Source organism: Cetorhinus maximus, chromosome 1, assembly GCF_964194155.1.
Source record: "Cetorhinus maximus chromosome 1, sCetMax3.hap1.1, whole genome shotgun sequence".
NCBI classification, from domain to species: Eukaryota; Metazoa; Chordata; class Chondrichthyes; order Lamniformes; family Cetorhinidae; genus Cetorhinus; species Cetorhinus maximus.
The window spans coordinates 64,779,310-64,803,246 of NC_135879.1; the positions used below are offsets into that span (position 1 = coordinate 64,779,310).

At 40.5% G+C, this 23,937-nt stretch overlaps 1 protein-coding gene across 11 annotated transcripts in view; it reads left to right on the forward strand.

Annotated features, from left to right (window-relative positions):
* The window catches only part of arfip1 (ADP-ribosylation factor interacting protein 1 (arfaptin 1)), a 228,441-nt gene that overhangs the window by 188,053 nt on the left and 16,451 nt on the right, over positions 1–23,937 (forward strand). For 8 of the 11 annotated variants that reach the window (XM_078541432.1, XM_078541462.1, XM_078541498.1 and 5 more), the window contains 3 exons: positions 3,348–3,443; positions 7,184–7,296; positions 16,449–16,670. In XM_078541432.1, the coding sequence (XP_078397558.1) occupies positions 3,348–3,443; positions 7,184–7,296; positions 16,449–16,670 (431 nt within the window). The remainder of the gene's footprint in view (positions 1–3,347; positions 3,444–7,183; positions 7,297–16,448; positions 16,671–23,937) is intronic. The other 3 variants (XM_078541507.1, XM_078541479.1, XM_078541488.1) reach the window with 1 other exon arrangement.

Consider the following 23,937-nt stretch of genomic DNA (forward strand, 5'->3'; position numbering starts at 1 on the left):
AAGGAAAAGGTCATATTGACAACATGAAAGATTTTTATAATTTGAAAAAAATAAATTCCAAAGACATAGGGAAACAATGGAATTTACAGATTAGAGGAAGGAAATATATTTGAAGAAGGATGGAAGGTTTTATCAGGGATGGCTGTCTAAGATCTGGAAGATACACAGTGTGAAACAAACTTGGGGAAACAGCCTCTAGCCACTTCGCAGAAGTCTGCTGTTCCAGTAATCAAAATTGTGTTTAAAAGTCTTTGGAATTCCACTGTCAAATGAGTGCTGTGGTAACTTTGCTGGATTGCCTTTCTACATTTAAAATTTATTTTGGACTTGCCGTAAAGGGGGTGTGTAATTGGGAATCAGGTTAATTATGAATTTTGGAATTTGTTATAATATTAAGTAACGGTATAACTGTAATCTTATGTATGTGTTTTAATTCTCTTTTGCTAATAAATGTTTTCATTTAATTTTTTAAATCTCTAATGGTGTTAGTGGACTCATTACTGAATTAAATGTCAAAACCTCCTTGTAATAAATACAAATTGCAAAGCTGTTGTGATAAAATGGCCAAGTTTCCCTTATGGATTTGGTCAGCCTGGCAAATACCACCTGCCGTATCATAACAAGCGTTAAACACATTAACCTTGTATCTAGGTAGAAATGCTAATTAGCTATCTTTAATCTCAAATTCCTTTCATCTTAGAGGTAAATGCACAGTTTACAGCACAACTGTTTAGAGCCCCGTACCTTCAACACCTTTCTTGAACTTTGGGAGACTTGGAGTCTACTCATTGCAAACTCCGACTGCTGCCATTGTCTCCAATATAAATACCTTGCACCACCTTCTCAGTAAGCAATCTAAGCCTTCCTTTGATCTCTAATAATCAAACCACCATGGCTTACAGTTAGATAGAACAAGTCACATGACCTCTTCACTAAATTTAAAGCTACAGTCCCAAAATGTAAGAATCTTATAAACTTCATAATTGTAACAAAACTAAAAGCTCAAAATAAAGGTTTGTAAGCACACCATAGTAACCAAAAGGCAAGAAATTCATCATTCTAAAATGAACAGTAATGCAGATAAATAACCAAGTCCTAGTGTGGTATAACTTTCCACTCGTCCACTAATGGTGAGAGATTAAAAGCACTATCTTTGCTAAACTAGAGGAGACATTGGCTGGTAGTGATACTTACTTAACTGGAGCTGGATCAATCATCCAAACAAATCACTGAAGAAGGGGATTGTATTTCGTGCATAGAGGATCAGATGGGGAAGACAGGTGATAAAACAGGTCTAAAAGTGAGAGTAAGGAACTATCAGAAATTAAGCAAGTTATCTAAAGAATTCTTGTGTACCCACAGCAATAAGCTTAAAATGTCATGCTACAAAACAATACAGTAAAGTAGAATAACTGCAAATAGCTTTTTACTCTTTGGCAGGAAGCAGGCTTTGATTCTTTTGGGATATTTTGAAACTGAGCTCCACAGACTCTTCAGCAGAATACCACACAGACAGGAAAATCTTTATATCTAATCTAAAATCCCTCCATATGCACACGCAGCAATACAATTTAACCGTTCAGCACATGTGATCCAATTGATAGGAATATATGTGGGGCCATAGGTAATAAATTTACAGGTAATGCATCCCCACCATTGGAGATAGTTCCCAGCTGAAAGATAATGTTAAAAACTATAATAAATGATCTAACATTTTTTTTTAAATCTTGACAGTTAACACCCCAAATGAAAAACAGAGTCAGTGAGAAGTTGCATATATTTCTACACAGAAGCAGGTTGTGACTTGTTAATGTTTCCTCACTCATGAAATTAATTATCTCCTCCCCATTTTGCATTTTTCACTGACTTTACACTTGCAGATGTATATTGTGTGGTGATCATTTTTGCAGTTATAGAAAATTCTAAAACCTAAATTTACTGTCACCTAACTGCTGAAACTTGATTTATTCTCCTCTCTTTTATGAATTTATGAGCAAGTGTCAGCTTTGGTTCAGTTGGTAGCACACTCACCTCTGAGATACAAAGTTATGGATTCAAGATCCACTCCAGAAACTTGAGCACAAAATTGAGATGGACACTCCAGGGCAGTACTGAGGGAATGCTTCACTTTAGGAGGTGCTGTCTTTTAGATGAGGCGTTAAACCGAGGTCCTGACTGCTTTTTAAGATGGACTTAAAAGATCCCATGGCACTACACTGAAGAGCTGGGGAGTTATCTCTGATATTCTAGCCAGTTTTTAACCCTCAATCAACATGACAAAAACAGATCATCTTTTTAAACACTTCACTACTTTTGCTGTGCACAAACTAGCTGCCTCATTTCCTACATTACAACAGTCACTACACTTCAAAAGTACTTAATTGGCTCTAAAGTGCTTTGCGATGTCCCGAAGTCATAGAAAGCAGAATATAAATGCAAGCCTTTCTTTTTTTGGTGGTGTCCTATGCCATGCCCAGGTGTCTGTTTAGTTTTCTCTCAATTTGATACTTTGTAGTGTTTAATTCCTTAGAGTTGTGATTAAAGTATTGGTGATGTTGATTGCTACAATACTGTATGTTCAAGGCGTTGTTTCTCCTACCAGTGAGAAATTGGATATTTTGCACTCAAATCCCCGCTGTTCTACCAAAATAGTAACTGTTGGCACCAAAATCGTAGCTATCAAATTTCTCAGAAACCATCTTTTAGGTGTAGTCACTAATTACAATATTGAAAAATTACTGAAGGTACATTGTACAGGCTTTTGTGGTTTCTGGCTCACCCCTCATGTAATTCGTATGCACGCACCTAAACCAGTATTGAAAATTAATTATTTGTCAGAACAGTAAGCTGGGTTAACAGCATTTCTCGGCCTTTTTGTAAATTGCATTTGGCCATACATGAGTCATAATTGTGCTTCGTGTATACATGAGTAGCTTATAACTATTAATTGTGACATTGCATATGGTAGTTGATGATCTATATATGGTTTGTAAGAGTTTAGGACTAGCAAATAATATTTGGAGCTATTGTGATGTGCAGATTTACTGCAAGTACTTTCCTGGCATCACTATTAAATAGATTATCTGGTATAAATGTAAGATTAGTTGCCATTTGCCGTTGAGTTTTTTATTGTGCCTGTAATGGATGGGTGTTTATCCTTCCCACTTTTAACCAAGGTGATAGCAGATCTGTTGGATGGATTTTAAAATTGTTCTGCTATAAAGGTTATCAGTGGTGTTTATTGTTTTTTTGGCAGTTCTCCTGGAAATAAATCACATTGAGTTTGAAAATGTTCCATTCTTTGGATGGTTTTGATATTTCTTACTATTAATCTTTGCTATTTTCAGGTTCCTCTTTCTTTCCAAAGAATCCAGTTATGTTTCCCAGCAACGCAGCTGCTACCAGATTGGCTGAACATGCGCAGGATGTTTCTGGTCATGCAGGTATTCATGGCTCTACCTGGGGAAATGATTCTTTTCTCGGCTGGCAATGCATTAACACACAATAATATCACCCTTATAAGTAATTGGATTACTTCAGATCTGCATGATGCTTACAGGTGTCTCTTGTGCCTTGAAATTAATAGATAAATGATGCAAAATAACAATGGCTTTTCCTCTTCCTATTCTTTATTCAGGCTTCCATCTTAACAAGCATGGACTCTTCAAATTTGTCAGTAGCTAACATTTGTGGTGCTTTTGCTGAACTCAAATTCTTAATACTGATCACTTTTTCTCGTAGGGAACATTTTGATGTTGTTTCGTGGATCACATGAAATGTAAGCTGAAACCGTAAATTGAAAGTGGCTGCTGGAATTTAGCCTCAGTAATGACAATGATGATGTGCACTTTGATCACTGACACATAATTAACAATTACAGTTTTGCTCTGTAATGCTAATTCTGTCCAACTGCAAAGCCCTTTTAAATGCGTATATAAATGAACTACAAAATGCCTGATTGATTTTATCCAGTGAGCAACTACGTAGGAAATTATTAGATTCAATCCCCAAATTGAACTGCATCAGCTGATCTCAACCAACATTTGGCTTCAGCATCCTGGGATGTTGATGGGAAAATCAGCCAGAATTTCTGGTCTTAATCACTATCCAATGTCCTGCTGGAAAGTGCACATATGAATGCCTGGTATAGTTTTAGCAGGATTTGGTTTCAATTTCACCCTGCCTGCTAGTCAGATAGTCTCCAACAAATGATGTCTTGAGTAATGGCCACTTGGACAAAAAACTTGGGGAACCAGCTCCCATAGGAGCAAACTCAAGTAAGGAGTCCATGGCTTTAGAAAAGAACTATTTCATCTGAACATGCTTAGATATTTTTAATCATACAGATGCAAAATACAAGGCTCACTTTTAGAGCTAAAATATTAATCTCTCATCTACTGATTTGCATGGAACTTTTAACCTATTTCTGGGTGAGTTCAGCTACTCCCTTCTTCTGAGTATTTCTTCATGAGGTTAAATGGGTCTTTAATTCCCTTCCGTGTGTCAAAAGTTCTTTGCCATTTCGATCTTATCAAATTTTGCCTTTTGGGGGAATTCTTTTTATTAACTTGCTGCAGTCATTATTGAATAGTGTCCTTTTGCTTTTAATTCATTTTGCATTTTCTGTGCTTTTCTAGATTTGTTCTGAGGATGCAATGTATTTATGATATTACAATGAAACTGTTGGAATGATTTGGGATGGTCAATACAAAAGCATCATTATTATTTTAAAATGTGCTTTCCTCTCCCTTTCCCCTCTCCTATGAAAGGGGGAGATTGGTTTTCCCTTGATTCTTTACATCTTTCACTTTCCCAGCTTGGACCAATATTTCTTTTTTATTTGTCACTATATACTCTTATATAACCAGGAGGTCATGGCAGTCAATTGAAGCATTCTGCCTAATAGTAAATATAATTCATAAGCTTATTTGTTATTCTCATCTCTCTCCTTCACCTTGCAAGATGATATAGCCTGTTTCTATGTGGCGTTCCACCTACTTGTCTGAGCATTGGTGAACTCCACTATCTAGGGTCTCCTTCAAGCCTTGATTGGAAGCCCCAGTGAACTACTTGGACCAGTAGAATGGCCCTACTTTTCCACAGTTTCTGCCTCAGTGTCGCAGCGTACTCTGGGACCTCTTAACTTTCCCTGAAAGTAAGACTGAAATAATTTAGTTTTGTGAGTAATTTATCCCATCATTAATGTAGCATGTTTGAAGTACTGAGGCATTGACTGGAGGATCATGGTTTTGATTTCCTGTACACCATTGATCTCAAACTTGTGGCTATAAAGGTGTTGCAATGGAGGGAGAAGTGGATCAGAGCAGCAGATCATCTGCCCTTCTGGCTACAATTGGTGTGTACCACATGGAAGAACAGGAAATTTTGGCTGAGATTCTCCTCTTGCTTCTCAACTCCATTTTTTCCAACCATTAAAGTGAATGGGCAAAAAATGGCAGGCTGAGAGGTGCAAATGTGGACAATCCAACAAAATTCTTAAATTGAGGGGTTAAAATAGAATTGATAAACTTTCATGGGGAAAATATTATCAGATGTATGTAAACTTTCACAAAGCACAACTGACATATTCATATACCATGTGCTACAGTATTTGCATTTACAGAATGATATTGTCTCCTGAATGGAGTCACTTCTACATAAACAGGAAAGCAAATGTGCTAATCCATAGTAAAAATGATTCATAATTTTACTACTTTAAGGATAGAGAGGAGTAAAGATTCTATATAGTGTTATTTCCTTTCTCATACCCTTTTGTGTTTCAACCAGCACAAAGCTGCTTAAACTAATATTGGTTCTCGCCTTTGCAGCATTCTCTTTCTCTTGTTCAGTCAGCAATGTCTAGCTTGCACTAAAATCATGCGGTGAGCTACAAGTGAAACATATTGTCATGCTATGGTGCAGATATAACCAGTTGTATCTTTATATAATTTATTGGATTTTGTCCATTTTTCTATTGTCATTACATTATTTATATTGTGTATAGAAAGTGACCAGACTAGAATATAAAAATATAGTGGTTTCACTACTACGTCTGCTCCATCCCCAGTTTGTTCACATGTTCTCCTCCCTCTCCCCGTGCCCCCAATCCGTCCCAGTTTACAACTTCCTTTTGACTTGTGTTCCTTTGGTGTTACCAGGTCTTTCATACCTCCCCCACATGACAGTGATTCTCCATAGGCTTTAACAGAACCAGGAGGCTATGTGACTGCAATGCAATCCCAAGCCAAGCATGATCCTATGCTCAAAAGGTGTCCACATGTAACCCATGAAACCTGCTACAAGTGTTTATGTTTCCAGATAAGGACCCAACTTTTCATTTTAACACCTCCAATTTTGAGACTAGATGCCACTTTGGAATTTGCCACTGATAACCCTGGCTGACAATAATTCAGTACAGAAAGAGGATTGAACCTAGTACCATCCTGGTCTGTTTAGCTCAGTGCAGTTATCATTTAGTATACCGAGCCATTGGATAAACTTAAATTAACAATAGTGACTGACTTTCTATTATACCAGAATGTGACATTTTTTTAATATTCCTGATCTTGAGTCTGCTGAAAATAAGTACAGCAGAGATGCTCTTTATAACATCCTAAAAACACACATTGCTATACAGGTTAAAAAGCCCTGATTAAAAATAATCATGCCACAAGTCTGTTTATCCACCATGTAAATACCTCCAAGGTTGATGAATTTGGATTTTCTCTGAAGTAAACTTTAAAGGGATACTCCCAAATAAAGAATGACGATTGCCTTATCAAGCATTCATTTATTTCTTCATACCCTCTCCCAATAGATTAAAAATATGTAGGATTTTAAAATGTACCTTTTAATGATTGAGTTTTGGGCAGAATTCCCACCTTTATTCATCTTTGAGGTTAAAGCATGGCCTTGACTGTTAAGCCACAGCTCCCAGTATTCCATGCTGTTCACCACTAAAACAAACACCGCTACTGTGCTATATACACCCACATGTAAGTTTCTGATTAGGAAGCTTAAGTTGACTGAAACATATACGTAATGAAGATGTATTGGAGAAGTTGTTCTATGCACATTCCCTAGCTCTGTTTTTGCTATTTTATTTGTACATTCTCTTTCTTAAGCTTTTTGTGTGAAGTATTATTTAAATGTTCACTGTATATGTTCTTTTGTTTAAAAACAGGAGGCCTGAAGAACACACAGAGTGGTCCAGTTGTCATTACAGATGACATATCTAAGAATATTGCTCTTGAAAAACTTGAACAGGTGAAAAAATGGAGCATAAGCACATACAAGGTACGTGCTGTGAAGTTGTTTTCCATATTCTCAGCTGGAATATAGCTTGCAATTGTTCAATAAATGTGTAGAAAATGTCTCCTGGGTATTATAATACAAGGTGTTGGCTATGTGGTTTATGTTACCAGCTCATAATACTGTACTATTTAGACATGTACCTTGTAGCCACCTATGCTTTTTAATAACGTCAACTTTTAAGGAAGTATTGGCAAGACCAGCAATGAGTTATTTCTCCAGTATGCCAGTTCTATGGTGTTTATATGCAATTGAGGAAAGTAAATTTGATTTACTTTTCAGATTCCTTTAACTCAAACTGCAGCTCCCCACCCACCTCAGTCTTTTGGATCCTTGCTTTCTCTCACACCATTTGCCAGCCAATAAATGCAAACCAGTGATCTGGTCAAAACCTCTCTTATTGCTATTTTTGAGCCAACAAATCACAGTGAAATGACACCTCTGTTATTAGCATTTGTGACCTGTTCTACATTCTCAGGATGGTAATCTTTCTTACATAGTTTCAGTTTATTTCATTAAAATATCCCAGTACATGTCACTAAAGGCCAAAGGCATTGTTAAATATATGCTGAAATACATACAATTATTTACTTTTATTGATTCATAAGACTGGAGGAATTATAAATTGTAAGTGATGCGCATGTTGCTGATTAATGCAATGTTAAACAGAATGTTTCTTTTATATGTCACCATTCTTAATTATTCCTGTTCCCTTAGTAGCCTATATGATGCTGGTATGTAGTACACTGAAATGTTTGAAAAAGCCACTACTTTCTTGTCTTTGGGAAGACATTTACATGAACAGTAGAACGTTGGAATCATTTCCAAGATTACATTATTCCTTTCTAGTTTATTCTAATAGATTGCGTTACATAAGACATTACCCTGATTGATCAACTAAGCCACAGAAAACTTGGGGAATTGAATTAATCAAAGGTTGGTTATTTTTCCCTGTGGTACAGTCCTATGACTTGTTCCTTTTTGTTACCAAAACCAATGGAAAATGAATATCCAACCTCCTTTCATTACGTGCCCATCTCTAACTGTCCTTTAGAAGTTGATGGTGAGCCATCTTCTTGAACTGCTACAGTCCATTGGTGTAGGTACACCCATAGTGCTGTTAGTGAGGGAGTTCCAGGATTTTGACCAAGCAATAGTAATAGTTACAAGTCAGGATGGTGTTTGACTTGAAGGGGAACTTGCTGGATGCCATGTTTCTACACGTCTGCTGCCCTGGTCTTTCTAGGTGGTAGCAGTCACAGGTTTGGAAGGTGCTTTTGAAGGAGCCTTAGCTAGTTCCTGCAGTGCATATTGTATATGGTACACACTGCTGTCATTTTGCACAGATGGTGGAGGGAATGAATGTTTAGGGTGTTAGATAGGGTACCAAACAAGCAGGCTACTTTATCCTAGATGGTGTCAAGCTTCTTAAGTGTTGTTGGAGCTGCACTCATCCAGGCAAGTGGAGAGTATTCTATCAGACTCCTGACTTGTGCCTTGTAGGTAATGGACATGCTTGGAGAGTTAGGAGATGAGTTACTCACCACTGAATTCCCAGCCTCTAACCTGCTCTTGAAGCCACAGTATTTATATGGCTGGTCTTGTAAAGTTTCCAGTCAATGATAATCCCCAGGATGTTGATGGTGGTGGTTTCAGTGATAGTTGAATGTCAAGGGGAGGTGGTTAGATTTTCTCTTGTTGGAAACAGTCATTGCTTGGCTTTGTGTGGGGCAAATGTTATTTGCCACTTATCAGGCCAAGCCTGAATGTTGTCCAGGTCTTGCTGCATTCCAACACTAACTGCAATCTGAGGAGTTGCAGATAGTACTGAACCCTGTGCAATCATCAGCCTACATACCCACTTCTGACCTTATGTTGGAGGAAGGCATTGATAAAGTAATTGAAGATGGTTGGGCTGACAAGACAATCCTGAGGAATTCCTGCAGCAATGTCCTGGGACTGAGATGATTGACCTCCAACAACCACAACCATCTTCTTTTCTGCTAGGTATGAGTCCAACCAGTGGAGAGTTTTCTCCCTGATTCCCATTGATTTCAATTTTACAAGGACCCCTTGATGCCACATTCGTCCAAATGCCCCCTTGATATCAAGGGCAGTCACCCTCACATCTGGCATTCAGCTTTTTTTTGGCCATGTTTGGACCAAAGCTGTAATGAGGTCAGGAGCTGAGTGGCCCTGATGGAACCCAAACTGAGTATCGATGAGCAGAAATGTTGAGTAAGTGCTGCTTGATAGCACTGTCAATGATACCTTCCATCACTTATGACTAGGAGCAGACTGATGGTGCAGTAATTGGCTGATTCAGATTTGTCCTTTTTTTGGATAGCACAGCCATGGACAATTTTCCACTTTGTTGGGTAGGTGCCAGTGTTGTAGCTGTCCTGGAACAGTTTGGCTAGGGCATAGCTAGCTCAGGAGCACATGTTATCAGTGCTATAGCTGGGATGTTGTCAGTGTTCATAGCTTTGCTATAGATAGATCTTATATAAATGCTGATTTTCACATTTAAATAAACAACCCTCAGACTGGTGTCTATTAACCTGCCTAGCCTTCCCTGTGCAAATCAGTTTGCAACATTTATAGTTCTAACTGACAGCTACTACCTCCGACTTTTGATGTCTCCACCCAAATAATCCTCACATTATTAAAACTCATCGCCTCATTATCCTGTCAAATGTAACTCCTATATCTCTGAGACATTATATTCTCTTTGTTCTGATTGTTTATTGTTCCTCTATCTGCAGAGGCTCTATCTATTATCTCACCCACACAATGAATAGAATGTGATTAAAATTACCTGTCTGTTAGGTGATCCATTTCTCACCTTTAACCTTTCTTTGCCTTAACTTTTCTTTGCATAACCTTTGTCTTTCGTCATGTCAACAATATTATTCTAATTAATGAAAAGAGAATATACTGAAAATACTCGGTATGTTGGCAGTATCTGTGGAGAGAGAAACAGTAAACGTTTCAGTTCGGTGACCTTTCATCAGAACTCAAAAGTGTTAAAGATGTGCCAGTTTTTAAGCACATACAGAGGAAGGACAGGTAGGAGGGGGTGAGGAAAGAGTAAAAGGGAATGTCTGTGATAAGGTGGAAAGCAGAATTGAATGACAAAAGGGATGAAGGTGCAAAACAAAGTTTTAATAGGATAAGAAAAATGACGGACTTGGATGAGCTGTGAATAGCAACAGCTGAACCATTACTGGCTCCTGCTGTCTGGAAAAATGGAAGCCGTTAGTATTCTGATTAATGTTCCACTGTATTTCCTTTCTTTTTCAAAACTTCATATTTGTGCCATCTCTAAGACTGCCTATTTCCACCTTCTTAACATCACTCAACTTCACCTGTCTCACTTATCTGCTGCTGAAACTCTCATTCACGCCTTCGTTACCTCTAGACTTGACTATTTGAATGCAGTCCCGGTTGGTCTCCCACATTGTACACTCTGTAAACTTAAGCTCATCCAAAACTCTGCTGCCAATGACTTAATTCACAGCAAATCCCATTCCTCTATCACCCCTGTATTTGCAGACCTACGCCGGCTCCTATCATGCAACATCTTGATTTTGAAATTCTCATCCTTGTTTTCAAATCCCTCCATGGCCTCACCCCTCCTTATCTCTGCAATCTGCTCCAGCTCCACAACCTTCCTAGATGTCTGCACTCTAATTCCGGCCTCTTGTGCATTCCCAATCATAATTGCTCTACCATTGATGGCTATGCCTTTAATTGCCTTGGACCCAAGCTCTTGAATTCCCTCCCTACATCACTTCGCCTCTCTATTTCACTTTCCTCCTTTAAAACACTTATTAAAACCTACCTCTTTAATCAAGCTTTTGGCCATCTGATCAAATAACTCCTTGTGTGTCTCAGTGTCATACCTTGCTTTATAATGCTCCTCTGAAGCGCCTAGAGACATTTCATTGATTTAAAGACGCTTTACAAATATAAGCTGTTGTTGCTTCATGCGTACTATCGCACATGTTTGAAATTAAACTGTACCCTGTATTGTCCAGTCTGCTGGTCTAACTTATCCTTTCCCAAGACTTCAGAAGTGTAACTTGTCACTTCCCTTGGGCCCTTCCTTTAGCTCCAACTTTTAAAATCCAATATAAAAACAGAAAATGCTAGAAATACTCTGATGGAAGTTTATTGACTTGAAATATATTTCAACTCTTGTTTCTCTCTCCTTAGATGCTGCCAGACCTCCTGTTTATTCAGTATTTTCTGTTACAATTTCAGATTTCCAACATCTGCAATATTTTGCTTTTGTTTTAAAATCCAACCATTAAATCACCAATCGCTGCTACTGATTTGTTTTATCTTCTCTTTTCGGTATTGGTCATAGCCTGAATTTATGGACCTTGATACTTTGATTTCTCAATGTAAAAAATTGCATGTTTCCTAGATGTACTGCTGTATCTAAAAAATACATCTGTAGAGCTGACAAGTATGAACAAGATAGCTCCACCCAGTCAGTTGGAGCCCAGATTATGGCACCAGTGTAAGGCTATGAGGACAGATTGACAAAATGAATAGCAAATACCTTTAGATAACTAAAATGACAGCAGCATTTTCTGGTGATTGAAAATTGAATGTTCACTAATGTTTTTCTATTTTGCATCAAACTGAACCTGAAATCTTGTACGAAAGTAAGTATAAGGGAGAATGGGAACCTGATCATAAGTTTTATAAATAGGTGTCACAATACATTGATGAAACTTGAGCAAGTAGGATTTAACATTTTGCAAGATAAGGATCTTGCCAAGCCGATTACCATATCATCCTGCTTCAAAGATCAACTATAATTAATGTCACTATTGAGATTTGCATGTTCACACCTGTCTGCTGACTTAACTAATGCCTTTATTCAAAACAAAAACAGAATTACCTGGAAAAACTCAGCAGGTCTGGCAGCGTCGGTGGAGAAGAAATCAGTCAACGTTTCGAGTCTTCATGACCCTTTATTCAGTGGCAACTGAACAGAATATTCTTAGGAATTAACCATTTTTTATTCTTTCACGGGATGTGGGTGTCACTGGCTAGGCCAGCATTTATTGCCCATCCCTAATTGCCCTCGCAAAGGTGAATCATTGAATCAGCAGCTTTGCAAATTATATCAACCAACAAGGTAGAGAATGGATAAGTTTGATAATTGTACAGAAAAATTTCAACAGTGTAACATTAAATTAGCAGCCAACTTGCTGAGTCACAATATCCTGCTGTCACGAAGGATCCAGAATGTCAGTAAAGCAAAATTGAGTGGGTTGAAAACATGACCTGTGTTTCAGTCACATTCTTGATGGTGACAGATTGTGGAGACAATCAAGATACAATCCTTGCCATTTCTGCTGAACCATCAAAGAGATTGCTGTAAATTTTCAGGAGTCGTATTCAGCACCAGTCTTCTGTGCAACAGCAGTAGCAGTATGGTGCCTCTAATTGACAATAGTAGGGAGAAAAATTCTAAGACTGCAGTACTGAGCTTTAAAAAACAGATTGGGAAATTGATATATAAAAATTGAAAGATTGGTTTGTTTTTTTTTAAAAATGAAGCGACTGACTTTCCTCTTAAAGATTGATGATTCTCATTTATCCCTATATTTTCTACCTGCTCCCTCTGCCTCATTCTAGCTTATCTGTAATCAGTTCAGCTAACATGACTTGTGAGTTTCAGAGAGTTCTTTGGATGCAGCTCTTTGACCTTTTGATGCGATGCTTTGTTTAGCCACATCATGCACGTTATGCTCACATTTTGGGGCTTTGAGAGTCAGAAGGACTATTTGGGCTTTTGCAGCTCTTCTCTGGATACAGCTCTTTTCCCCCAGATCTTGAGCTCTGAAGGTTCGCCATCCCTGTCTATTACTCATGTGTGCATTGATACTTAGTTTACAATCAGTGAATGGGTAGAGCTTATGATCTATGAAATTGTAATATAAAGTTTAATTATAATCATTCTGAATTGATTAAATCTACCTCTTTGCTATGCTTCAATTTCTGAATATGGATCTCTTGCCAGTATAGACTTTGACAGATAAACAGAAAATGCTGAAAATACTCAGCAGGTCAGGCAGCATATGTGGAGAGAGAAACAGATTTAATGGCCCAAATTTTCCAGTCAAGGTTGGAACGCCTGGTTCCAACCCTGATCAAACAAAAACACCCACTTGCCTTCCTCTGATTTTTCTGGTAATCTTCCGATGGAGGATCCTTCCTAACTGACTCAGCACAGGAAACCTTGGAGACATCAGCAAAGGGAATTCGCGCAAAATCCAGAGCCCCTTTTTACGGCACTAGCTGCCTTATTCTGGTAAGTGAAGAGTTTAAATGTCCCAAAGCTTCTTTGAAAAGCTATGGAGGGGAAGTAAGAGGAGTAGGGAAGGTAAGGTGCCAGTTGAGTAGGGTGATGAGGCCAAGTCAGATCATGGTTGGGGGGTGCAGGTAGGTCAGGGGGGAGTCAGGTGGTGAGGTTGGTTAGGAGGGGTCATGCTGGGGAGTCAGCTGGTGAGGTCGGGTCAGGATGTCGGGGGTGGGGAGGGCGGGCAGTGATGTTGGGTCAGGGAGAGTATGGAGTGTCAGGGGGGTAGTAGGGGTAAGGGGGAAAGAGTCGGGTGGTGAAGTTTGGGGCAGGCCCAGTCAAGTGGTGGTTGCGGAAAGTCAGAGGGTCAAGGGGCGAGTCGGATGGGTCAGCTCTTTAGTTAGAGTTAGACCAGGATTTTTCTGTCTAACGTTTCTTGGGTGACTATTCAGGTAAGTAAGTCAGAACCGTCCAAAGTCTCCAACTCTAACTCAGAGTTGGGGACTTTAGAGGGCCCTGAAGAGCAGGGGGAATTGCCCATCGGAAATTCAAGCCCCCCCCCCCCCCCCAGGCGATTTCCACAGAGACAGGAAAATCTGAGTCAATGTTTCAAATCTGTAACCCGTGCTAGAACTGGAAAATGTTACAGATATAACATGGTTTAAGCAAGCACAAAGGCAGAGAGAGAACAATTGGAGAGGTGGGTGGTGGAGGAAAGAACAAAAAAAGGTCTCTGATGGGGTGGAAAATGACACTCCTGACAAAAGACAAAAGAGAGCATCATTGGATAAGTAAAGAAACAGCAGGTGGGACTAGAAGAACTGTAAATGATAACAGGAGAATCATTACCAGCACCAGCCCCAAGAAATTGGGAGCAGTTGTTATAACCTGACATTGTTGAACTTAATATTGAATGGATCATGCATCGCCATTTCAGCCACCTCCAGTGTGACACCCACTACTGCACATACCTTTCTCTCCCCCCCCCCCTCCCTCCCTGGTCAGCATTTTGAAGGGACTGTTCCCTCCTTCACATCCTGGTTCATTCCTTCCCAACCCCAGGCACCTTTCCATGCAGGTGCAGGGCTGCAATACCAGACCTTTTACATCCTCCCTTTCCACCGCCTAGAGACCAAAACACACTTTCTAGACGAAACAGCTATTTAAAAAGAAACACTTGCATTTATATACTGTCTTTCACGGCCACAGGACATCCCAGAGCACTTTACAGCCAATGAAGTACTTTTGAAATGTACCATTGTTGTAAAGTAGGAAAAACAACAGCCAATTTTGCACACAGCAAGATCCCACAAACAGTAACATGACAATTACCAGATAGTCTATTTTTATGATAATTGAGAGATTAACATTGGCCAGGATACCGTGGATAACAGCACTGCTCTTCTTTTAAACAATGCCATGGGATCTTTTATAGCCACTTGAGAGGACAGGCCAGGCAGAGCCTCAGTTTAACATCTCATCCAAAATATTTAGTTGCACTACTTTCAATCTGTATACTATATTTGCTGCTCATGATGCAGTCTCCACTGCATTTGTAATCTCCTCTATATTTGTAATCTCCTCTACACTGGGGAGACCATACGCAGGTTGAGTAATTCATACTGAATACCCCGGTTCAGCATGATCCTGAGCTTCTGGTTACTTGCCACCTCATTGATAACCTGACCTCAGCCTCTATTGTTCTAATGAAGTTCAACAAAAACTGGAGAGGCAGTACCTTATCTTTCGATTAGGCACTTTACAGACTTCTAGGCTCAACATTAAGTTTAATAATGTCAGATTATAATCACTGCTCCCATTTTTTTCAGACAGCAAGAGCTTGTAATGATTCTGCTGTTACTATTTACAGCTCCCCTAGACCCATCTGTTTTTTAACTTGTCCCATTACCTCCCCTTTTGTTGCCTTGCACCATTACTCTTTTGTGATTTAATTTCTCCCACTTTCCACTCATCACAGACCTTCCTTTCAGTTCTTTCCTCTTGTTCCCCACTTCCTGCCTTGTTTTAACCTCTACTTGCTGAAATGTTAACTGTTTCTGTCTCCACAGATGCTGCCAGACCTGTTGAGTAGCTCTAGAATTTTCTGTTTATATTTCAGATTTCCAGCATCTATAGCATTTTGTTCCTTATAGACTTTGACAGACTTCACAGCTGAATTCAGCCAAGAGTGGGGGTGGGTCGGAACACTTGGCTTCCCTAGTCTACTTTCCTCTCTCAGAATTGTTTTAATGTTTCTTTCCTTCAATACAGATATGTTGGTAAGGCCTGAAGATAATGGCTTTAATATTTTTTCCACCGTATTTTCTCCCGCCTCTTGGAGGTGTTCAATCTTGCAGATATTTATTTCAGAAGCTCTGACAATCCCCTCAGTACTCCGCCAAAGTGACAATTCAGGAGGAGCTGCACCACATGTTTTTCCTCTTGCTCCTGGTAGTCTGTAGTATTGAAGCCAATTGTGCCCCAGCTTTGATCAATTAACTTGACACACAACAGGAATTCAATTTGAAAACCTTTGCCCTGTATGCCTCAGTGCTGTACTGAACGACTTCTTTATCTGGTGACTAATAAATTATCTCCAGTTTTCATTAAATCAGTTGAAATACTGGTAACCAGCAGGTATTGGGTCTACAACCACAGTAACTTAGAAACCTTTTGTTATAAAATAAGCACATTCTCTTTTTGCCAATATTTTTCCCTAATTTTTTGTATTTTGGTAAAAAATTTAGCCTAGTTCCTACATTCAAAATGTTTGTGTCCCCTGGCAAAACGAGTTGTTTTGTAATTTTTATTGCAGTGTACACGACAGGTCCTCTCTGAAAAGTTGGGTCGTGGTTCAAAGACTGTGGATCTGGAGCTTGAATCACAGATAGAAATATTGAGAGACACCAAAAAAAAGTATGAAAATCTCCTGCGACTAGCTCGACAAATGGCAACACAGTTCTACCAAGTGGTACAGACACAGCGGCAACTTGGGGATGCTTTTGGAGAACTTAGTGTGAAGTCTCCAGAACTCCATGTAAGTAGGCTGCTTATTTTATTTATCCACTTTATTATTATACTTTCACTGGCTTAACATATAAAAGTAACTGCTAAAGAGGATGATGCTTCAGAGGCTTCTTCCGATGCTGCTTCCGATGCTTCTTCAGGATGTTCTGAAGAAGGGTCATACAGACTTGAAACGTTAACTCTATTTCTCTCTCCACAGATGCTACTAGACCTGCTGAGTTTTTCCAGCATTTTCTGTTTTGGTTTCCGATTTCCAGCATCCGCAGTATTTTGCTTTTATGCTAAAGAGGATGGTTTGATTGTGGGTGTTGTTGAGCCACTAATGAGCTAGATTTGAGTGATAGCTTGTATGGTTTGCATGCAGAACTTTCGGTGTGACATGAACTTAATCTCAGCAAAAACAAGTTGAAACAAGAGTTGGAAGTTACATTACCAGTTGGGGCTCTTTTATTTAAGGCATGCTCCAAGCTTTGAATTCCAATTTACCCATTTCCTTGCACCCTTGCTCTGCGCTGTTAGGTTTCAAGGTGCATCTCCAATCTGCCATGCCAAAACATAGAGGGCTCTACTCCAGCTGCACTTCCTTTCTACTTCATGGAAGGTTTGATGGGTTCAGACAGATGTTGCCTCTAATCTGCACCGCTGTGTGGCCACACAGCAACCTGAAGGTTCCTGTGCAGGCTGTGCAGTTACTTCTTGTGCGTGGCTCCACAAAAAATTTAAAGGGTCCATGTACTTAAGTTGTCCCTGCACTTCAAAAAAAAAATTGGTTAGGACATTATGGGATGAATTTTTCTTATTTGAAATCAGGTGAGATTGTGGTGGAAATGGGGCATACATGTCTTCTTAACCCCTGTGCCCTAATCTTGATTTCTCTCCCAATTCCTGCCAGGCAATTACCCCTTTGTAGATGCAGATGGGTTTGGCAGAACCTGTGCATTTCCCTCCCACCAGTACCTGTTACCAACATTTCCCTAGTGAAAGCTGATGGTAGGCTTGCAGTATCAATAATGATACCCCTAAAATGCATTCATGGAGGGGTGTAGTAGAGGCCAGCTCTTCTCCAGTCTTGTCCTCACTCACTCACCTGTGTAGGACTCTGGGCATTGTGCCAAAACATACTGTGAAGAATAAAATCCAATCCTCTCCATGTATATGAAAGTGTGTTATTTGTAAACAGGATCAGGACCAACTGCAATGTCTTTTTGACTGAACTAGCCTGCCAACATCTGTTGTCTAGGCTCACAGTTGAAAACTACCCCTTATACACTGGACACACACCTGTTGTCCACCATCAGGAATCAAGAGAATGATAGGGGAGACTTGGTCTGAAGCCAAATTGGTGCTCAAATAGGTTCTCGTAGGTGGGATGCTGCAGCTGTTTCTCATATGGTATGCTTTCCATGAACATTGATATCAATCATTAGCAATAAGGATATTGGTCTAGTTATCATGATGTAATATTTACCATCACTCATGGCTTTGCTGTTGGCTACAAAGTGTGGGCAGTACTTAAATGAAAAAAATTAAATCCATGACCCAGAGAAGAAGCGTTGGAAATACTCAGCAGGTCTGACAGCATCTGTGGAGAGAGAAGCATGTAACATGCCATTGACCTGAAACATTAACTATTTCTCTCTTCATGGATTCTGCCAGCCCTGCTGAGTATTTTCAGCATTTCCTGTTTTTATTTCATATTTCCAGCATCCACAGTATTTTGCTTTTGTATCTTCCAAGCAACAGAGAACTTGCTTGCCTATATGATTCACACCAATGGTTTATCTAGTATCAAGCCTCTGAAGGGGATGTTTAACTTTGGTGTGCCTGATCATTTTGATTCAACTAATTGGATTTCTGCACTTTAATCACTGACCTCATACTTTAGGACAACTATTCAGTAAATATGTTCAATTACTCCACCTTATTTATTGCAAAGGCATGGGATTCCATTCTCCTCAAGAGAAGTGATAGTCAGGTTCAGCTGGATGTTAGAAAGAGATTTGCCTATCTTTTCTTGGAGACAATCTGAAAATTGAGCAGAATGGAATTGTTCTTGGAGTTCTGCCTCTGGCAGATTGATGAGGTTTTTTATATTGAGACTTGGAGTGGAGATTGATTTCCTAATTGATTTAATTACCTATTCTGCTTGGGCTCCCCACCAAAATCTATTGAAATGTTTGTGTTTTGTTATGGATTCAATGAGAAAAGACCATCAGGCCCATACATAAACATCCCCATATTCCAACCCTTTCTTTCTACCTTCTCAAGAGTCAAAATATCCTTCTCGAGATAAGGGGGTTATAAAGGGAACACAGTGCACTAGTGGTCTCACCAAAGCCTTATACAACCCTATTATTCTGGCCCTAACTTTATATTGAACTGTCCAAATGGACTTTACAATCCTTACTTTGTTTGTCAGTTAACAGCCAATTAGTGACCACTCCCAATTTTCTCTGTTCTTATCAGTTGAGCTAACAGCCACCCATGCAATACTCTCTCCCTAAATTCCCCACACCTGGATGTTTAAGCACACATTTATCTACGTTGAGGCACATTTGCCGATCTTTTGACCAATGTTACATGACACTTTGTTAAACCAACAATGTGAGCCAATGCTATAAAAACAAAAAACTGCGGATGCTGGAAATCCAAAACAAAAACAGAAATACTTGGAAAAACTCAGCAGGTCTGGCAGCATCGTCATCATCAAAGCAAGAACTTTGTTCTTTTCCACCAATGCTGCCAGACCTGCTGAGTTTTTCCAGGTATTTCTGTTTTGTTTTGAGCCAATGCTATAGTTTTTGACCTGAACAGAATTGAGTTGCTAAATATCATTTGTTTAGTCTCAGTCCAGATGACATTTAGGTCTTTGGGCTGATATGCCATTTTGAAGTAACAACTTCCTCTTCAGTCTTTCTCAAAGAGACTTGTCATACAGCCAGACTTCGAACTCGATACCCTAGTTGGATGCTGACCAACTTGTGCTCAGATGTGTTGACTGATGTCTTTGTTGAATGCTTTTACATTAATCAAGGGAGGTTGTAAGCTCACACATGCCTTTATCTCCAGAACTGAAGTTAAGCTAAACTGCCTCCTCCACCTTTGATCCTGGCCTTAATCCTACCACATTCTGTAGCTCCTATCCTCCCTTCCCGGCCATTATTAGACCTCTCTATGACATCCACCTCTTGGTCTCTTGATCATTTCCTGTCACTCCTCACCTCCCCTCCCCACCCTACCTCATATAACTCTAGGCTACTTAGCTGTTTTCTCACCCTATTTTTTCTGACATAATGAAGCCTCTCCTTCCTAACATCATCTTCAGAACAGCTGTCTTCATTCCCTTCCATTAAAAAAAAGCCTAGCATCAATGTTGTAGACACCACTCCAATTATTCCTCCATCTCCAAACCCATTTTCCTCTCTATGGTCAACGACCATGTTATCGCCACCCAGCACAGTGTTGTTATCTCTGACCACTCCCTGTTCATAAGACTTGGAGTCTGGTTTCCATCCTATCTGCAGCTCCAAAAAAGCCCTGGCCAAAATCGCCAATATCCTTCGTGACTATATCCAAAGCACTTTAACTTTCTCTTATCTGTTCTTGCAACTTTTGATCAGATCTTCCATCCTGTCCTGCTCCATGGCCTCTCTTTCATGCCCCCCCCCCCCCCCGCCCCGTGTAGCACTGCATTCTCATGCTTCACATCCCCATTCTTGCATTACCACCAAGCCACAACTAACCTGGTTCCATGAGGAGTGTTAGGAAGACAGGCTAGCAGCAGCACCAGGCTTACCAACCTTGTGAAGCTACAACACAGGACTACATGCAATCTAAACAGCAGAAGTATGACACTATAGACAGAATTAAGTGACCTGACAACCAACAGGTCAGATCAAAGCTTTGCAGCCCCATCCAGCCATGAATGGTGGTGGACAATTAAACAACTAACTGGAAGAGTAGGCTTCAAAAACATGCCCATCCTCAATGATGGCAGATCCCAACACGTCAATGCAAAAGACGAGGCTGAAGCACTTGCAGTCATCTTCAGCCAGAAATGCTAAGTGCATTATTCATCTCTGTCTCCTCCAGTGGTCCTGAGTATCACTGTTACCAGTCTTCAGCCAATTTGATTTGTCTACGTGATATCATGATACAGCTGAAGCCATTGGCTGCAGCAAAGACTATTGGACCTGCAACATCCAGCTGTAGTAGTGAAGACTTGTGCAAATCAAATTTTTTTTTAAATCAAGCTGCTTCAGAGGCCTGAACTATCGCCATCCATCCCATTCTCCTCCGTCTGGCTGAACTTGTTCTCTCACTGAACAATTTCTCCTTAAACTTGTCTCTCTCCCTCCAAATAAAAGGTATGGCTATGGGTACCCACAAGGGTCCCAGTTATGCCTGTCTCTTTATGGGGTATATGGAATATTCCTTGTTCAGTCCTACTCGGGCCCTCTCCCACAACTCTTTTCGGTACCTCGATGACTGTTTCAGTGCCACTTCATACTCTCATCTGGACCTGGAAACATTTATCAATTTTGCTTCCAATTTTCATCCCTCTATCACCTTCTCATGGTCCATCTCCGACACCTCCCTTCCCTTCCTTGACCTCTCTGTCTCAATTTCTGGTGATAGGCTATCCACCAACATTCATCACAAGCCCACCGACTCCCACAGCTACCTCGACTACAGCTCCTCACACCCTGCTTCCTGTAAGGATTCCATCCCATTCTCTCAGTTCCTTCACCACCGTCGTACCTGTCCGATGCTGCCACTTTCCAAAATGGCGCTTCTGACATGCCTTCCTTCTTCCTTAACTGAGGTTTCCCCGGGCCCTCAACCATGTCCAACCCATCTCCCGTGCCTCTGCCCTCACACCTCCCCCTTCCACCCAGAACCATGATAGGGTTCCCCTTGTCCTCCCTTTTCACCCCACCAGCCTCCGCATTCAAAGGATCATCCTCTGCCATTTCCGCCAACTCCAGCATGATGCCACCACCAAACACATCTTCCCCTCAACCCCCAATCAGCATTTAATAGGGACTGTTCCCTCTGGGACACCCTGGTCCACTCCTCCATCACCTCCAACACCTCATCCCCTTCCCATGCAATCACAGAAGGTGCCAAACCTGCCCCTTTACCTCCTCCCTCCTCACCGCCCAAGGGCCCAAACACTCCTTTCAGGTGAAGCAGTGCTTCACTTGCACCTCCTTCGCGTTGGGAGCAGCGAATGCAGGAGACCAAATTGGTCATCTCTATACAGGGAAGACTAAACACAGACTGGGTGACCGCTTTGTGGAACACCTTCAGTCTGCCCACAAGCATGATCCAGACCTTCCTGTCGCTTGTCATTTCAACACACCATCCTGTCCACATGTCCGTCCTTGGCCTGCTGCAATGCTCCAGTGAAACCCAACACAAACTGGAGGAACAGCACCTCATCTTCTGATTAGGCACTTTGCAGCCTTCCAGACTTAACATTGAGTTCAACAACTTCAGACCATGAACTCTGTCCTCTAACCTCTCCCCTTTTTTAATCCCTTTTTTCTACATTCATTTTTATTTTTTATCCACTTATTTTTATTCATTGTTTTATCCCCCCTTTTATCTCATTTTCTATCTTTTTTCCCCCACCACCGCCCTCTACCCCCACAAGGGCCATCTGTTACTTGTTTCATGTTGTTCTTTCACACAGTGCTTACTCTTATTCTGCTATTATCACATTCTGCTTTCTTACCTGAATGCCACTATCAGCACCTTTTTTAGCCCTTACCACTACCATTAACACTCCCTTTGTCCTTTTGTTCATGACATCTCCTTTGACCCCACCTATCGCTGGCCTTCTATCCAGTTTCACCAGCTCCACTCCCGTTAAACAGTATAAATTTAATCACATTTCCATTTCTCCTCAGCTCTGAAGAAGGGTCATACGAACTCAAAACATAACTCTGATTCTCTGTCCACAGATGATGCTAGAACTGCTGAGTTTTTTTCCAGCATTTTCTGTTCGAGTCCAACACTGGCATCTACCAGACAATGTGGAAAATTGCCCAACTATGTCCTGTCCACAAAAAGCAGGACAGATCCAATTCAGCCAATTACCACCCTCATTAGTCTACCTTGGTCATCAGCAAAATAATGAAAGGTCTCATTGACTGTGCTATTAGTGGCATATAGAAATAATATGTTCACTAATGCTCAGTTTAGGTTCTGCCAGGGATGCTCAGCTCCTGGCCTCATTAGGTCCAAATATGAACAAAAGAGCTGAACACAAGAGGTGAGGTGAGAATGACGGTCCTTGACATCAAGGCAGCATTTGACCAAGTGTGGCATAAAGGAATCCTTGCAAAATTGTCAACTGGAATCAGAGGGAAAACTCTCCATTAGTTGGAGTCATACCTAGCACAAACTAAGATGGTTGTGGTTGTTGGAGGCCAATCGTCTCAGTCCCAGGACATCACTGCAGGAGTTCCTCAGGGTAGTGTCCCAGGCCCAACCATCTTCAGCTGCTTCATCAATGATCTTCCCTTGAACGTAAGGTCAGAAGTGGGAATGTTCATTGATGATTGTACAATGTTCAGTATCATTCATGACTACTCAGATACTGAAGCAGTCCATACCACGTGCAGCAAGACCTGGATAGCATTTAGGCTTGGGCTGATAGGTGGCAAATAACATTCATACCAGGCAATGATCATCTCCAACTAGAGAGAACCTAGCCACTTGCCCTTGATGTTCAACAGCATCACCATCGCCGAATCCACCACAATCAACATCCTGGGGTTACCATTGACCAGAAACATAATTTGACCAACCATATAAATACTGTTTAAAAATAGTCAGAGACTGGTAGTTCTGCACTGAGTAACTGGCCTCGTGATTCCACAAAGCCTACCTGCCATCTAAAAGGCACAAGTCAGGAATGTGATGGAATATGGTATTGCTGTTCTTTCATTGTCACTGTATCAAAAAGCTGGAACTCCCTCCCTAACAGCACTGTGGGTGTACTTGCAACACATGGACTGCAGCAGTTCAAGAAAGCGACTCACCACTACCTTCTTGAGAGCAATTAGGGTGAGCAATAAATGCTGGCCAGCCTTTAGTGACGAGATCAGATTCAAAGAAGGCTGGTTTGGTATTGGCAGCATCTACAGAGTCAGCAAGTTCCTCACAGCTATTGGCATCTCTCGGGATCCCATCTGTCCTGCTTTAACTGACCTGTATAATACGCATGCTTCCAACTCTTGTTTTTTAAAATGTTTCTCCTCTTATAA